This window comes from Mauremys mutica, chromosome 7, assembly GCF_020497125.1.
Source record: "Mauremys mutica isolate MM-2020 ecotype Southern chromosome 7, ASM2049712v1, whole genome shotgun sequence".
Classification (NCBI taxonomy): domain Eukaryota; kingdom Metazoa; phylum Chordata; order Testudines; family Geoemydidae; genus Mauremys; species Mauremys mutica.
The window spans coordinates 8,668,377-8,682,492 of NC_059078.1; the positions used below are offsets into that span (position 1 = coordinate 8,668,377).

At 41.1% G+C, this 14,116-nt stretch overlaps 1 protein-coding gene across 4 annotated transcripts in view; it reads right to left on the reverse strand.

Moving 5' to 3' along the window:
* TMF1 (TATA element modulatory factor 1) overlaps nucleotides 1-13,505 on the reverse strand; it is a 32,351-nt gene extending 18,846 nt beyond the window's left edge. For 3 of the 4 annotated variants that reach the window (XM_045024096.1, XM_045024095.1, XM_045024093.1), the window contains exons 1-6: nucleotides 13,262-13,505; nucleotides 8,088-9,340; nucleotides 5,040-5,143; nucleotides 4,418-4,544; nucleotides 3,219-3,324; nucleotides 504-646 (exon numbers count right to left, since the gene is read on the reverse strand). In XM_045024096.1, the coding sequence (XP_044880031.1) occupies nucleotides 504-646; nucleotides 3,219-3,324; nucleotides 4,418-4,544; nucleotides 5,040-5,143; nucleotides 8,088-9,340; nucleotides 13,262-13,403 (1,875 nt within the window). In that variant the 5' untranslated portion in view covers nucleotides 13,404-13,505. The remainder of the gene's footprint in view (nucleotides 1-503; nucleotides 647-3,218; nucleotides 3,325-4,417; nucleotides 4,545-5,039; nucleotides 5,144-8,087; nucleotides 9,341-13,261) is intronic. The other variant, XM_045024094.1, reaches the window with a different exon arrangement.
* Nucleotides 13,506-14,116: the final 611 nt, after the last annotated feature.

Genomic DNA, 14,116 nt, shown 5'->3' on the forward strand with positions numbered 1-14,116 from the left:
AAATCACAATAAAATAAACTAAGTCTGACCCTTGTAAGCAGGTATTTCAGATGGGCATTGTTCATTCAGGATAACATCTGCAACCACTGAGGTATTTCAACATCTCAGCTAATGCAATAGTGAAACACTAATAAAAAATATAGTTATTTTAAGTTTTCTAGAAAGACATCCATAATTAACTGTATAAAAAAACCCTAATTACAGCTACATAAAGTTACCCCCCAAAGGAAAACTGAGAAAGAGAGTGTAAACAATGAGGAACTATAGAATTAGAAACAAATGATGAAGAACAGTTAATGTATTAAGTGAAAGCATCCAGAAACCACATGCCCCAAACTACTGAGAATCAGAAGAGGGACCACAATCTCCAAACCACAATGAAGTACAAGGGAACAAAAGCTATTATGAAACCTCTCAAAAAAGACCATCTTGTATAGTCAAAGTTAAAGGAATCAATATCAGAATAAAGTGATTTACAGAATATGACTGAAAATATATCTAACCTGTTTTAAATGCTGCAACTCCTCTTCTAACTCCTTAATCTTTTTGCTCTGTTTTGTATTAGTATTTTCATTTTCCTTCTCCTTCATTCTTAACTTCTTAATGATGTTGGAATTCTGTAGCTGCTGTTTTGAAAGCTTTTCTCCTTTAAAAGAAAAACGTGTATGAAGTGAAGTATTAATTAGCATGCCCTTCCATCATCCAATATAGTGCAAGATTTGTTTTCTCTAAGGAGTAACGGTATCACCAAGAAATATGATTTTACATTGACTCCTCTACAGTGCTTAATTTCAAACATTAGGGCACTGTATAGCACCTATTGCCATAATATCTACATGCTTACACTGTGCTATATTAAGGATAATTAATGCAACTGCCACATGGACTACATTATTTACTATAAAAAGACATTGGAATCGACATAAATCATCTATTATTCCAATATTAAACTAACAGTGAATCAGTGCTAAAGCTGCTTATTTTCTTCTCTCCCAATCACTTCAACCTATAGTATTTTTACACTGATACTGACATGGCAGCCTTATAACATTTTCTATTGTCAGTGGATTCTGGCCATCTTAAATGTATAGTTGTCATTCCTCCAATCCCAATGGAACAGGCGTAGTGATGTCACAATGCCTGAAAACTTCCCTCGTAAGGTATGTCTACAGTACAAAATTATGCTGATCTAAGCGACGACGACATACAGCCACCACAGTAATTAAATCACTTTTGCATGTCCATACTACACTCCCTCTGTCAGCGGTGCGCATCCTCACCAGGAGCACTTGCAGCAATTTAACTGTCAGGGTGGGACAGCTTCTGAAAGGCAGCAATAGTCAATGTAAGCAATGCAGTGTCTACACTGACAATGTGTTGACCTAACTACATCTACATTGACTCTACCCCTCTTGTGGAAGTGGAGTTAAGTTGGTGTAGTGGGCGAGTTATATCGGCAGCAGCAACATTTTAGTGTAGCCACTTAGCCCAGGTCTACACTAGCGGGGGGGGGGTCGACTTACCTGGCCGTGAGGACAGCGGCGAGTCGACCGCTGCCGCTCTCCAGTCAACTCCACTTCTGCCTCTCATGAGCTGGAGTTCCGGAGTCGACGGGGAGCACGATCAAGGAATCTATTTTATCGCGTCTACGCTAGATGCGATAAATCAACCTCTGATAGCTCAATCACTACCCGCCGATCCGGGATTTGGGCACCGAACCTGCTTAGGTAATTTTGAGAATCCCACTAAGCACCTATATGCATCTTTGGGCACCTAAATACCTCTGACAATCTGGCTCATGTTGAATAATTGTTTCCTATCACTTCACTATCAACAGTTAATACTTATTTGTTCAATAAATCAGTTTTAAATTCAAAACATATTTTGATAAAATTTGTTTTCCTTCTTATGCACCCAGCACAGTAAGGTAATTTCATTTAATCAATAAAAATAGTTTTAAATGTTGTTTATATTCATTTAATTGAATTCTAATTTCAATCCAAATGCAGCTTGACATAAATCTCAAGTAAAAAAATCACCTAGTAAAGAAGAAATGCATCATTCACCATTTTCTAACAATAAAAAAGTAAAAAGTAAGAATCTAAATAAACATATGTTAAGCTATATAACTGCTTAAATAAATGTGTATAAACATAGTGGATCCTCCTGGCTTCACCAGATTTAGTGAAAAGGCTGCATCTGGTTGCGATTCAACGAGTTTTAATAGTTGCACCAACTAACGAGAATTAAACTTTAAGAAAAACTAAAAAGTACAAATGTAAGATAATATTTAAATCAATTATTTAAATCAAGGTTTCCTGCTTACTGATTTAAATCATGATTAAACTTTGTGATTTAAACCACTAATCTAAATCAATCCACACTGGCAGGTGGGGACAGGTGAGTAACTACATCCATGCATCCGAAGAAGTGGGTATTCACCCACGAAAGCTCATGCTGCAAAACGTCTGTTAGTCTATAAGGTGCCACAGGATTCTTTGCTGCTTCTACAGAACCAGACTAACACGGCTACCCCTCTGATACTTTACATCCATGCTGCCAGCAGCAGCTAGAGGTGGTTCCTGGCAGAAGGCCAGGAACTTTTCAGGAGAAGGCACTTCACCATCATTGCAAATGGCTCTTTACAAGCAGCTCCATTCAGCTCTCAGCCTACCTTTTGTGTCTCTTGCCCTAAGTCACTAAAAATGGCTTCTTTGGACCCCATCAAGGGCTGTGAAAGACTGACAGTGAACCTGACAGAGACCAACACGCATTCAAGCAAAAAGTACTAGACATTTTTCATGAACGTTGTTTCAGGAGATCTGGAGGATAGAGAATTTGACACCTGCTGTGAAAAACCTTATTTTCCTAATGTAGATTAATGTGCCCTATGCTGCTGATCTAATTTTGTTTGTGACAGAGCAAAATATTTACGGTATCTACCTATACAAGGCTTCTACACTCAGAGTTCCCTGTCAAATCAGAAAGTGGAGACAAGGGATGGAAATTCTCAAGTTCTTCCATCAAATTCTTCCACTATACCCACATTTTGATGTTTAAAAAGTATGGACAGGATTGAGACTCATTGCTTAAACATTTTCCACATGTAGAAGATATTTGAAATAACATGACATTTTCATGCAAGATCTAAAATAAGACAAAATGCATTAAAAGACACTTCTAAAATATCTTTACTATAACACGTTTACCAATTTTACCTTCTTCCATTAGTCCTTTGATTTGTTCATCCTTCTCCTTCAATAGTTCAGCCGTTTCATTACAATTTAGTCTAGTTGCCAATTCTTCTTTAGCATTCTTTACTTCCTAAGGAGGAGGAAATATTCTTAGTACTATTTATAAATAATGTTAGCCCTTTTAAAAATACATATGTTAAGTTACATGGAGCTTTTATCCACTGGAAAAACAGATATGGCCCCAAATATAGCACAGTTTCTCAGATTCCTAAAAAGACTTTAAATCAGTGGTTTTCAACATTTTTTCGTTTGCAAACCCCTAAAAAATTGTGAATGGATGTGCAGACTCTTTTGGAAATCTCATAGTTTGCGGACTCCCAAGGGTCTGCAGACCTCAGATTGAAAACGATTGCTTTACACTTTGTATTTTAGAATAAACCAGCAGTTAAAAGAATGAAAAATTATTCTGGAAGAATTAGGCAATAACTGTGTGAACTCAAAGATGCAGAAGGTGATAACTAGCCTTAAGTGTATATTTTTTAAGTTAACTGACACCCCTATTATTTTTAGGGAGTTCTATAGCCAGTATTAAGCAGGAGGTTAGACCAGACGATCACAGTGGTCCCTTCTGGGCTTGGAATCTATGAATACCCCTATTTTCTCTTTTCAACCAGAATTTTCTTTTGGCTTTACCTCATCCTATTTTAAATCTTTGGAATGTAGCAAAAAAAACCCCAGAACTATTTAATTCATGCAAGTGAATATCAGATAACATGGGATTCTACTTCCTCCTAAAAAGAAGTGCAGCCCCAACGGCTCCAACACACTTTTAGAGGGGCATCAACAAAAAAAACTGTGTTTTACAATAAAACATTTTTTTAAATCTGAAATTTAAGAATATTTTTTAATTATGCTGTTTAATTTACTTTTTGCAGAATGACTATGAACAGACCACGCTAAGCAAAATGCTTTAGTGTTTGAGCAGTGAGTGTTTAAATCCCCAAATCCTTTTCTTTTTTATAAAATCATGAAAACATCTCTATCAGGTCTTGTGGAGCCCGTCCCCACAAAAAACCCAAAACCTTTATATTGATATCGAAGTTACTTCACAGTGGCTCCTGTAAATGTCATGTTTTCCTAAACTCAATTTTTATGATTTGCTCCTCAGGGAAGCTGAGACTATTTAGTGTTATAAATACTAATTCAGCTAGGAAGCTGATTACCTTTTTAGCTGCATCTCTCTCTTTGCATGCTAGCTGGACCTTCTTTTCAGCATCTGCTATTCGCTGAGTAAACTCCTCTTTAAGAGATGAAATGCTACTGCTCTCTTCTTTCACTCTAAACATTTCACTAGATTTAAGACATTTTAGAATAGTCCAATGGTTATGTTGACATTTCAAACTGCATTCAACAAGCTCTTATAATAAACTAACTAGCAAGACACAAAACATTGACGCTCATCAGAAACACGGGTCTTTAGAAGATCTTCACCGATTTAGTTAAGTAGTGTAACATAAGGTTGGCATTATAATGTCATCTAAAACACATTCACTAATCAAGCTCTGCTAACGAATGGGTAAACGTACAGCATCAGTACAACAAGAAGAGTTACACTATGTAAAAGACAACTGTTTATTAAGTTATTTAATAAACAACAACTCATGACTACTTCACACTAATATCAGGCTGATTTCACAAATGAACATTTGTTTGAACACTAATGAAAAACATTTGTTTTATTGTATCACACACCTAAGTAGCCCCCATTTTTGTTGCAATAAGTCACAATTTAGCACTTATAGGCAGAACCCTTACATTCAGAAATGTCGCTATTTTGATACTTACTCTTTCAGGTTATCGTAAGCTTCTTCCAGGCTTGCCTTCTCTTTACTAACACTTAATAATTGTGTTTCCCTCTTCTCCAGCTTCTCAGTCAACAAATCAATCATCTGAATAAAATTTTAGACATGATGATCAAAAACAGTTAAATGATGGAAATAGCATGTTTTTTTCTTTAGCTGGGCTTTGAGGTTGGAATTCTTTTGATACTTTTAGAAACTTTTATTTTAAAGTCAATGAAGAATAGCAAGCCTCATGGTAAGCTTTTACATCTAATTATACCAGAGACAGAATCTGGACCTTCTGAATCTATTTAGTTTTCTAAACTTTTAACAAAGGGAATTCCTGACTCATCCAAAGTTCCCATTAAATTCAGTAGTAGTTCAATGGTAGTTCTGTCTGAGTAAAGAGTGCTAAATAGGGCCGAGTCTCCACTATTTTCTTATCTGCTTTTGTCAGATATATTTGCAGATGACAGAGCTTACAATTGTGGCATCTGAAACTTAATTTTGAATCTTTTTCATGTTTCTAAGAGATAAAGATGTTATGTAAGTGCAAGAGTAATTGCTTCCAAAATGCTTCATTTGTAACAGCTGTTTTAAGTTTTCACAATAGGGAGCAGAAGTTTTGTTTTACAACTACTGGCCATAAGTACTAAATAGAAACTCAAGACATTCATCAGCATGAAGTTAAGAAACAAGAAAAACAAGGCTCTATACTTTCTAGATTTTTAATAAATAGATGTGCATGATTAAGAACTCCTTTATACTTCTCATTCCACTGTTCTGTGGCACTTTACCACAGAAGAGGCATGACAAAATACAAATGGAGTCTACAAACTACATGTAACAAATATAAGTCAAGTCAAATCTCCAATAACAGGTAAAGTATGTGCATCAAACATGTACCACAATCTAATCAGGGCAAATGTAACTGAAAAATCTACTATATTTCATGAACAAGAACAGATTTCTAAACCAAAAAAAGTCTTCTATAGTCAATAATTATACAACTATCTAATTAAACATAATTATGTACACAGTCATGGGCTGTTACTTTTCTGCAACATTTACATCATAATTCTGTACAATTTTACACAGACAAAAAGAAACACGCTTATTAATTTTCTTTCAAAAGTGTATTAACTAAAGGTGTTTCATAAACTCAGGCACACTCTTTTCCCATTGCTATTATTAATAGTAATATCACTGCTATGCTTACAGGCCCAAACCAAGACTAGGGCCCAACTGTGCTAGGCACTGCAGAAACAGATTATCCAGGACGAACTGACAATTTAAAACAGACAAAGGCTGGGAGGGGAAAGAGGCACAAAAAAGGAAAGTGCCTTGCACAAGTTCACACAGCAGGTCAGTGGCAGAACTGGGAATAGAACCCAGGTCTCTGAAGTTCCAGTCCAGTACCCTATCTGCTGGACCATGCTTCCTGTCTACATTTCTCCTTTTTGTATAATTAAGTTAGCTATCCAATTTATACTTATTTTAGTCAATACTCACTAACCCGTTTCTCTTCTTGGCTTTAAACACCTAGTTTACCTAGTCTTTCTAAAGTATCTGCTAGTGACAAAAACTAGGTCATTTGAAGCTTTCGGGTGTAACACTTCTCTAGGAGAGGCAATGGTATTGGAACTTTTTTTTTTATAGTGGGGGTGATGAAAGTCAGCAAAAAACTGTTGCCAAACTTTTTACCTGTTCCCCCCACCCACTAGAGCTGGGGCCAGGAGCAAAAGGCTGTGGCTCTGGGAGAGAGGAACACGGACAGGGATAAGGGAGCAGAGGCTAGGGCCACAACTGAGGGTGGATGTGGAGCGCCACGAACTCACATGCGGGGCTGGGAACAGAGTTCCATGTAAAATCTGGGGGTGCTGCAGCACCCCCGCAGTTCCCGTGCCTATGAGGAGAGGGCTTTACAATTGAAATAATGCTGATGTATTGTGTAAATTAAGCTACTGTATAATGCCGAAAAAATGTTTTCAGCATGATTTCTGGTTAATCAAAGTTGTTTCCCATTTCTGAAAACAACAACACTAAATCTACATATTACAAAGCCAAATGTATACAAGCCTAATAAAGTGTATTAAAAATATTTTCAAGCTCATTCTACATGTAATCAGTTTTACATAGCTTGTATATCTATATCTGCAAATTGTTTGACTACTGTTGAAATGTTAACCATTACTGATAATTTTACATCAAGGGGCTCCTTTCACTGTTTATCTCATAATCAGTCAAATTCACAACAGCTAGAAGTATGTACACTTGACAAAAATACTTATTGAGGGCTTGTCTACACGTACAGCACTACGGCAGTACAGCTGCACTGTAGCACTTTAGTGACGCTGCTACTATGACAACAGCAGAGCTTTTCCCGTCAGCATAACTAGTCCACCTCCCCGAGAGGTGGTAGCTATGTTAGTAGGAGACGCTCTCCCATCAATATAGCACAAGGGGTTAGAGGTCAGTATAACTATGTCGCTCAGGGCTCTGGATTTTTCACATCCCTGAGTGATGTAGTTACACTGATATAAGTCTGTAGTGTGTATACCTAGCCTGAGCCAGATTCTTGCTAGTAGGCCTCAAGACAATGCACTGAAAATAGCAGTATGGACGCTGTGGCTCACGCTCCCAAGCCTGGGAGACAGATGGGTTTGAGACCCCAAGCCACAATGTCCAGACTATTGTTTTTAGCATGCTAGCTCAAGCCCCACTAGCAGGAATGTCTACTTAGGCTGGATCCCAGCTGCAGTGTAGACATATCCATTAAGGCCCCAGTCTTGCAGTCAGGTCCACACAGACTGATGCTTGCACCCATGCAGAGCTCTAATGATTTCACTGGGCTTCTGAACAGATGAAGCCTTACACTACAGGATCAAAGAACTTTCCATTAGTACAGAATGATGCAGTATGGACTTATTTGGTCCAGGTATAAGACACTGCCTAGGGGTCAAGATCAATGCAGCTTCACTCACTTATAACTGGGATGAATTCAGCCCACAGAATGCATGTTGTGTGTTTACATAACATATTCTCTAGTTACCTTGCAAAGCTCTTCCTTTTCACAATTCACTTTAGGCAACTTTTCAGCACCTTGCTGCTGCATCACAACCTCCTCTTTGACCATTTGTCCTTCATCTGTTTGTACAGCAGCAACCAAAACATCTGGTTGCTCAGAGTTAACAGGGGTCGCACTTCTCCCACTTTCCTCCATTTCAGTTTCCTCTGCATGTTCTGCGTGTACAAGTATCTCATTCAATTCTTCTTTAGATTTATTTTTCATGAGGTCAACCATCTCAGTCTTTGGTGTTAAAGGGCTGATTGTGAGAGATGCTGAAGCACAACCTCTGCCTGATAATTCATCATCTGAATTGATTTCACTTACACTTCGGCTATCTAATGACTGCACACTAAATGAGTCAATTCTTTCAAAAGCATCAGAGGAGCTGCAACTCTCAGACAGTTTCTGAAAGTCATCTAAGCGATTATACTCAGCACAGGCAGATGTTGATAAGAGCTGAAAGGAAGTTTGCATCAGATGAAGACTGGATTTTGAATCTGTAGCCTCTTGTCTTGAACTTACCGAGCTCTCACTTATTACACTTTCATGGTCCAAAACTTCAATATCACTAGTTGTGGATGTCCCCGAGGAGAAAGTGCTAACAGGAGGTGAAGGTGTGTTGCTTTGTCTGTCCTCATTTTTTTGTTCCTTACTTTCCAAACCCATGTCCTTTGTCTCTGCAGTAAGAGATTGTGCAGGGCTGTCAGGAGCACTTCCTGATCCATCATTTCCTGCATTAGATTTCACATTAACAACAACTTCAGGTACTTTGAGATCTGGAGTGGCCACCTTATCATCAGTGCCTTTGTTTGTATTCTCTTCATGCTTAACATCAGTTTCAAGTACAGAACTTTCTTCTGTTTTTTCCTGGGGAACATCCAGGTTTTTCAAGTCCACTAGGACAGATGCAGAGGAATCTTTTGCTTCTGTCTCAGTTTCTACTAGCGTTTCTGCATGACTGCTGCATAGAGATTCCTCTAAAGTGCTTTTCACTTCTTCTTTGGGTCGTTGTGATTTGGCTGGAGGTTTAGACACCACTGGATTCTGCTGTATACTCTGAATATCTGGTGAAGAGAGAAAGGCACTGAAGAAATTCTCAGATTCATCCACCACTGTCCTCCTAACTGGTTTGGTGATTGCTGTTGGTGAGGATATTGGCTGACTTTGAGGCTCTATATTTGAGTTTAATCCCCAGGTAGAAGTATCCCATCCTCCACTTGTAAGGGAATTTGTTCCTAAAACAAGAAGTAAAGAAAATCAGCCATATGAAAAGCATCTAAAATATAGAAGTTACGGTTTTGCAGTACTGGCATTGTGAGATGCAACAATACAGAAAATGAACAAAGAAAGTTATATGATGTTGAACATACAGCATGAAAGAAGATATATAGATAGCTATAGTACCTTTTATTATTATTGCAACCTTACATTTTACAAGTAATTGTCAAAGTTTAAAGGAGCCATAATGATTCAATGTACAGAAGGAACTCCAGAAAGGTAGAGCAACACGGATGAAAATGACTTTTCTTCTTCCCAGCAACTGTGGAACATCAGTGGGAGATAGGAAGGCAGACAAGAGTTATACCAAGATCTGAGAAGCAGCTGAAAAAGGTGGATATGAGTATTAGAGAGAGAGTGAAATAGGCCCATACATACTTTTGAAAATCATAAAGGACAATTTCCAAGATGGACAGGAAACCAGTGAAGGGGACAATGGAAAGGGAATATAACTGGCTTACTGTAGTGAGAGTAGGCTAGTCACAGTGATCTGGACACTCTGAAGTTGAGCGTATTAGGCAGATCAGAAAAGAACAAATTGCAGTTATCAGGGTTTAAAAAAAATTCCCTGTCACTGACAAGTGGAAAACCAATTCTAACAACTGAGAGAGTCTCAGCTTTCAATTTTTGAAGAATTTAGGACTAAAAGGTTCTAGCCTTTATGGCTGTGACAAACTTCCAAAACACAAACCAGTGGAACAAACTCTTTGAGGCAGCTGACAAACAACTCCAGTGCCTTGGGGGCTGTTCCTAACCTTCTCACACAGGGTAAAACCAAGACATTCCTTGGTTTTCACGGTTGCTAGGCCCAGCCTTGTGGGGCCACAGTAAAACTAACAACAATCCAGTTAGCTTCACTCTGCTCCTCAGTGCTGTCCCACAGCAGCAAACAGGGTACTGCAACTGTTTGCCTTGGACTTCAGTAGCATCCCTCCCAGCCTCATCTCTCATAGTAACCTCTAGACAGTTTTGTTCTCTGGCTAGTATATGTTGGGTAGGATGTGAAGAATTTCATTGTCAAATTTTAGTAGTGTTGTAAATGCAGTAACTGACAGGACAATATGGAACAGAAAACATTTGGGGTTCAAGAATAATTTCCAAGATACTTCCCACATGTAGTCAAAGCACTGGGTATCTCACTACTTATTTCAGACTTAAGTAAAGAGAGATTTGTCCCAAATAGTTATGGCATGCAATAGTAAACTAATACGAAATCTGTAAGTTACAACACTCAATATCAATTGTTGCACTGGTACATTATTGACTACATCATACTTAGTAACATCAACACTTTTGGGTAAGACACAAGTTTGGGTAAGACACTAATGGCTTTATTGCCAAAAGTGCTGAGCACTAAAATTTTTTACTGCCTTTCATGTGAAATGCATGTGATTCAGCACATCTGAAAGTCTGGCAACAGTTTGACAACACACATGCTTATTTTTAAAAAATAAGCTGAAATCACTAAAATGTGGTTTTATCTGGTCCACACGGAGTTTGCCCATGACCTCTGAATTACCTCTACTGATGTCCTTATGAATTTCATATTGTTATCACAAAAAAATTAAATACAACTGACATTTTAAAATGATTTGGTATAATACTAAAAGAAGCAGGGATTGAATTTTGTGTAACCGTTGTTCACACAAAACCCCCGCTATTTAACTTATATGACATTGAAGCCATCTGACAGGTGGCTACTGCTTTTTACTAGAAATGCTTATATATTAAACTTTGTTTATACTTCACTATCACCCTGGAAAATGTTCTCCAACTGTCCTTTATTAGAGATTCAAGTTTACTCTGCCTGGTAAACATACTGTTATCTCCATTTTACTGCTATATTATCCTCAAGATATACACAACATCTGTATTAAGGACATTGATTGGCTACCATTACAGCTTCCTGAGTCTTTTCATCCTGCAGCATAATTATAAAATAGTGTCCCATATCAGGACTTCTTCACCTTGAACGTATAGCGTAGAAAGAAACTCAATACTATAATTTAAGATGAATTTTTCTTTCAAGTTCTGTATTAATGCTGCGCCTTATATAAATAACAGACATCACCTCATCATATTTAGACTATGGCAAACTTTCTGCAAACTAATTTGTTTAATAAACATTTGCAAGCAGGAAGTTGCAGTAGTTTATTCTGCCATAACTTCCGCATGAAACTCCACTGAATTTCTATGAACTTGGAGAGGGATTAATGCAGCAGACACTGATAGTAGAGGAAGAGATGCCTGTATCAGACAAAGGAGTGGTGGAGAAATCATATTACTTAGACATTTCTCTCTTCACACCAGTCATCCTCATTGAGCAACAATGAATTAACAAGTATCTTGAGCAGATGAATTAAAAGTTTATCCTCAAGGCATAAGCATATTAACATTATTCAAAACTGGGAGTATTACTGTCAGTCATCAAGTGGAGCAGAGGAAAAAGGACTAATATCAGTTCCAGCAATTCCTCATTTTACACCTTTGGGGAAAGCACTAGGCTTCTTTGTGCCTCATTTTCCTTCATCTGTAATATGGTAAACATATTAGGAAACGTAAGTAATTGTTTGCAAAGAGCTCTGAATACCTTCAATGGAGCTATATAATTGTAAAGTGTTAAACAAATACAGAATAAGTTGTGAAAGAGGCAGAAAAAACCTTGTTTTCAAGGCAGCTCCACAATAAATATGACAGCAGATTAGGGTGACCAGATGTCCCGATTTTACAGGGACGGTCCCGGTTTTGGGGTCTTTTTCTTATATAGGCTCCTATTATCCCCCACCTCCTGTCGCAATTTTTCACACTTGCTGTCTGGTCACCCTACAGCAGATGGTTCTGCCAGAGGGTCACATTCTGTCCTCAAACACCACTCACTACATGTGCAAACACTGGTGGGCAGAACCTGGCCTTCACACAGCACCGGCCTCTGTGCTGCTGCATAGATCAGCGGTTTTCAACTTTTTTTTCCCCCCATTCCCGAAAAATTTTGAATGGAAGTGCAGACCCTTTTGGAAAACTTAGATATAGTCTAGAGATTGAAACCCCCTGTTCGATGGTAACAACAGACCGGTTAGACCTGGTTTGCAGACCCCAGGGGTCCACGGACCACAGGCTGAAAACCACTGACTTAGACTGTAAGTACGGCAGAGCAGAGACCACCTCATTTTCTGTGTCTCCTACGCTCCTACAGCACCAGGCCCCTTGCGAGCACCATGAGCTCAGCAGCGCCTGGGTACAAGGGGAAACGCGGGACACTGACCCAGAGCACTCAGACAGGGTTCCCCACATTGCCTGCCCACTTCAGATACCAAGGTGATGAGCACAAAAACATATGGGTATCGGGGACAGTATCACCACAGTGCAGTCAGACAAGATACCCCACTCTTGTCTTCCCCATTCAGATACCAAGGTGAGGGGCACAGCACTGAATGGATACTGGGAGTCAATGTGTTACCCCAGGGGACTCAGAGAGGGTGCCCCACGCTGTCTGCCCAGTTCAGACACCCCAGCGAAGGGCACAACAGAGCAAAGGTACCAGGGGACAGCAGCCTTACCCCAGGGCGCTCAGAGAGAGTTCCCCATGCTCCCTGCCCAGCCCAGACGCCCCGGTGAGGGGCGCGGCACAGCGGGGGGTGGGGGGGACCCCAGGGCGCGGCCCAGACGCCCCGGTGAGGGGCGCGGCACAGTGGGGGGGGACCCCAGGGCGCGGCCCAGCGGGGGGTGGGGGGGGACCCCAGGGCGCGGCCCAGACGCCCCGGTGAGGGGCGCGGCACAGTGGGGGGGGACCCCGGGGCGCGGCCCAGCGGGGGGTGGGGGGGACCCCGGGGCGCGGCCCAGACGCCCCCGGTGAGGGGCGCGGCCGCTCGCACACCTACCGTCGCCGTGCTCGCGGGTGACGGCCTGGGCCCAGGGGCTCTCCTCGGCCTGGATGTCCAGCACCCTGTCGATGGATTTCTGGGCCTGCGACAGCGCCTGCTTGGCGAAGCTCGAGAGCTGCGAGGCGTTGAACCAGCTCATGCCCCCGCCCGGCTCGGGCCCGGGGCCCGGGGACTCCGCGGCCAGGCGGGGAACGCAGCGCGCGCGCGGGGCGCAGCAGCAGCCACGGGAGTAAGGCCCGCACCCCCGGCCCGAGGAGGAGCCCCGCACATGCGCACGTCACACGCCTCCACGTCGCACACTCGTCAACAAACCCGGCGCAGGCTCACTCGGCGCGTCAAGCCGCGGGTGGTCATGTGACTGCTCGCCTTGTCGCCGCCATAGTTACCGCGGCACAACACAACTACCTCCCGCTGCTCGCGTGACTTCCGCCTCGGTGTGTGTCATGGCGGACGGAAGGTCACGCGAGACCTCCCCACTCCGGATTTTGGGTCAGTTCCGCCTTGGTCCTTGGCAGGACGAGCCACCACAGCTCCCGCTAGGATGGGCGTTGTCTTATAGATGCAATTAGTCCCCCCTCCCATCTCCCGCACTGGGAAATAAAGTGTCCTGATTTTTCACCCTATCTTCCAGGACCCGGCCCCATGCAATGACTGGGCAATTGCAGATGCAAAGATGGAGCAGGTTGACGTGAGGATCCCAAGATACTGATCCAACCCGTGGGTGTATTTCTTCCAGCCGCCTTCCTGCAGGCGAGATGACGCTCCCTTTCAATTTTTGAAAAAGGGCAAATTTCTAGTACACATGCTTGCATGGGGGGAGAGAAGAGAAAATAAATACCTAAACCCAGTGGT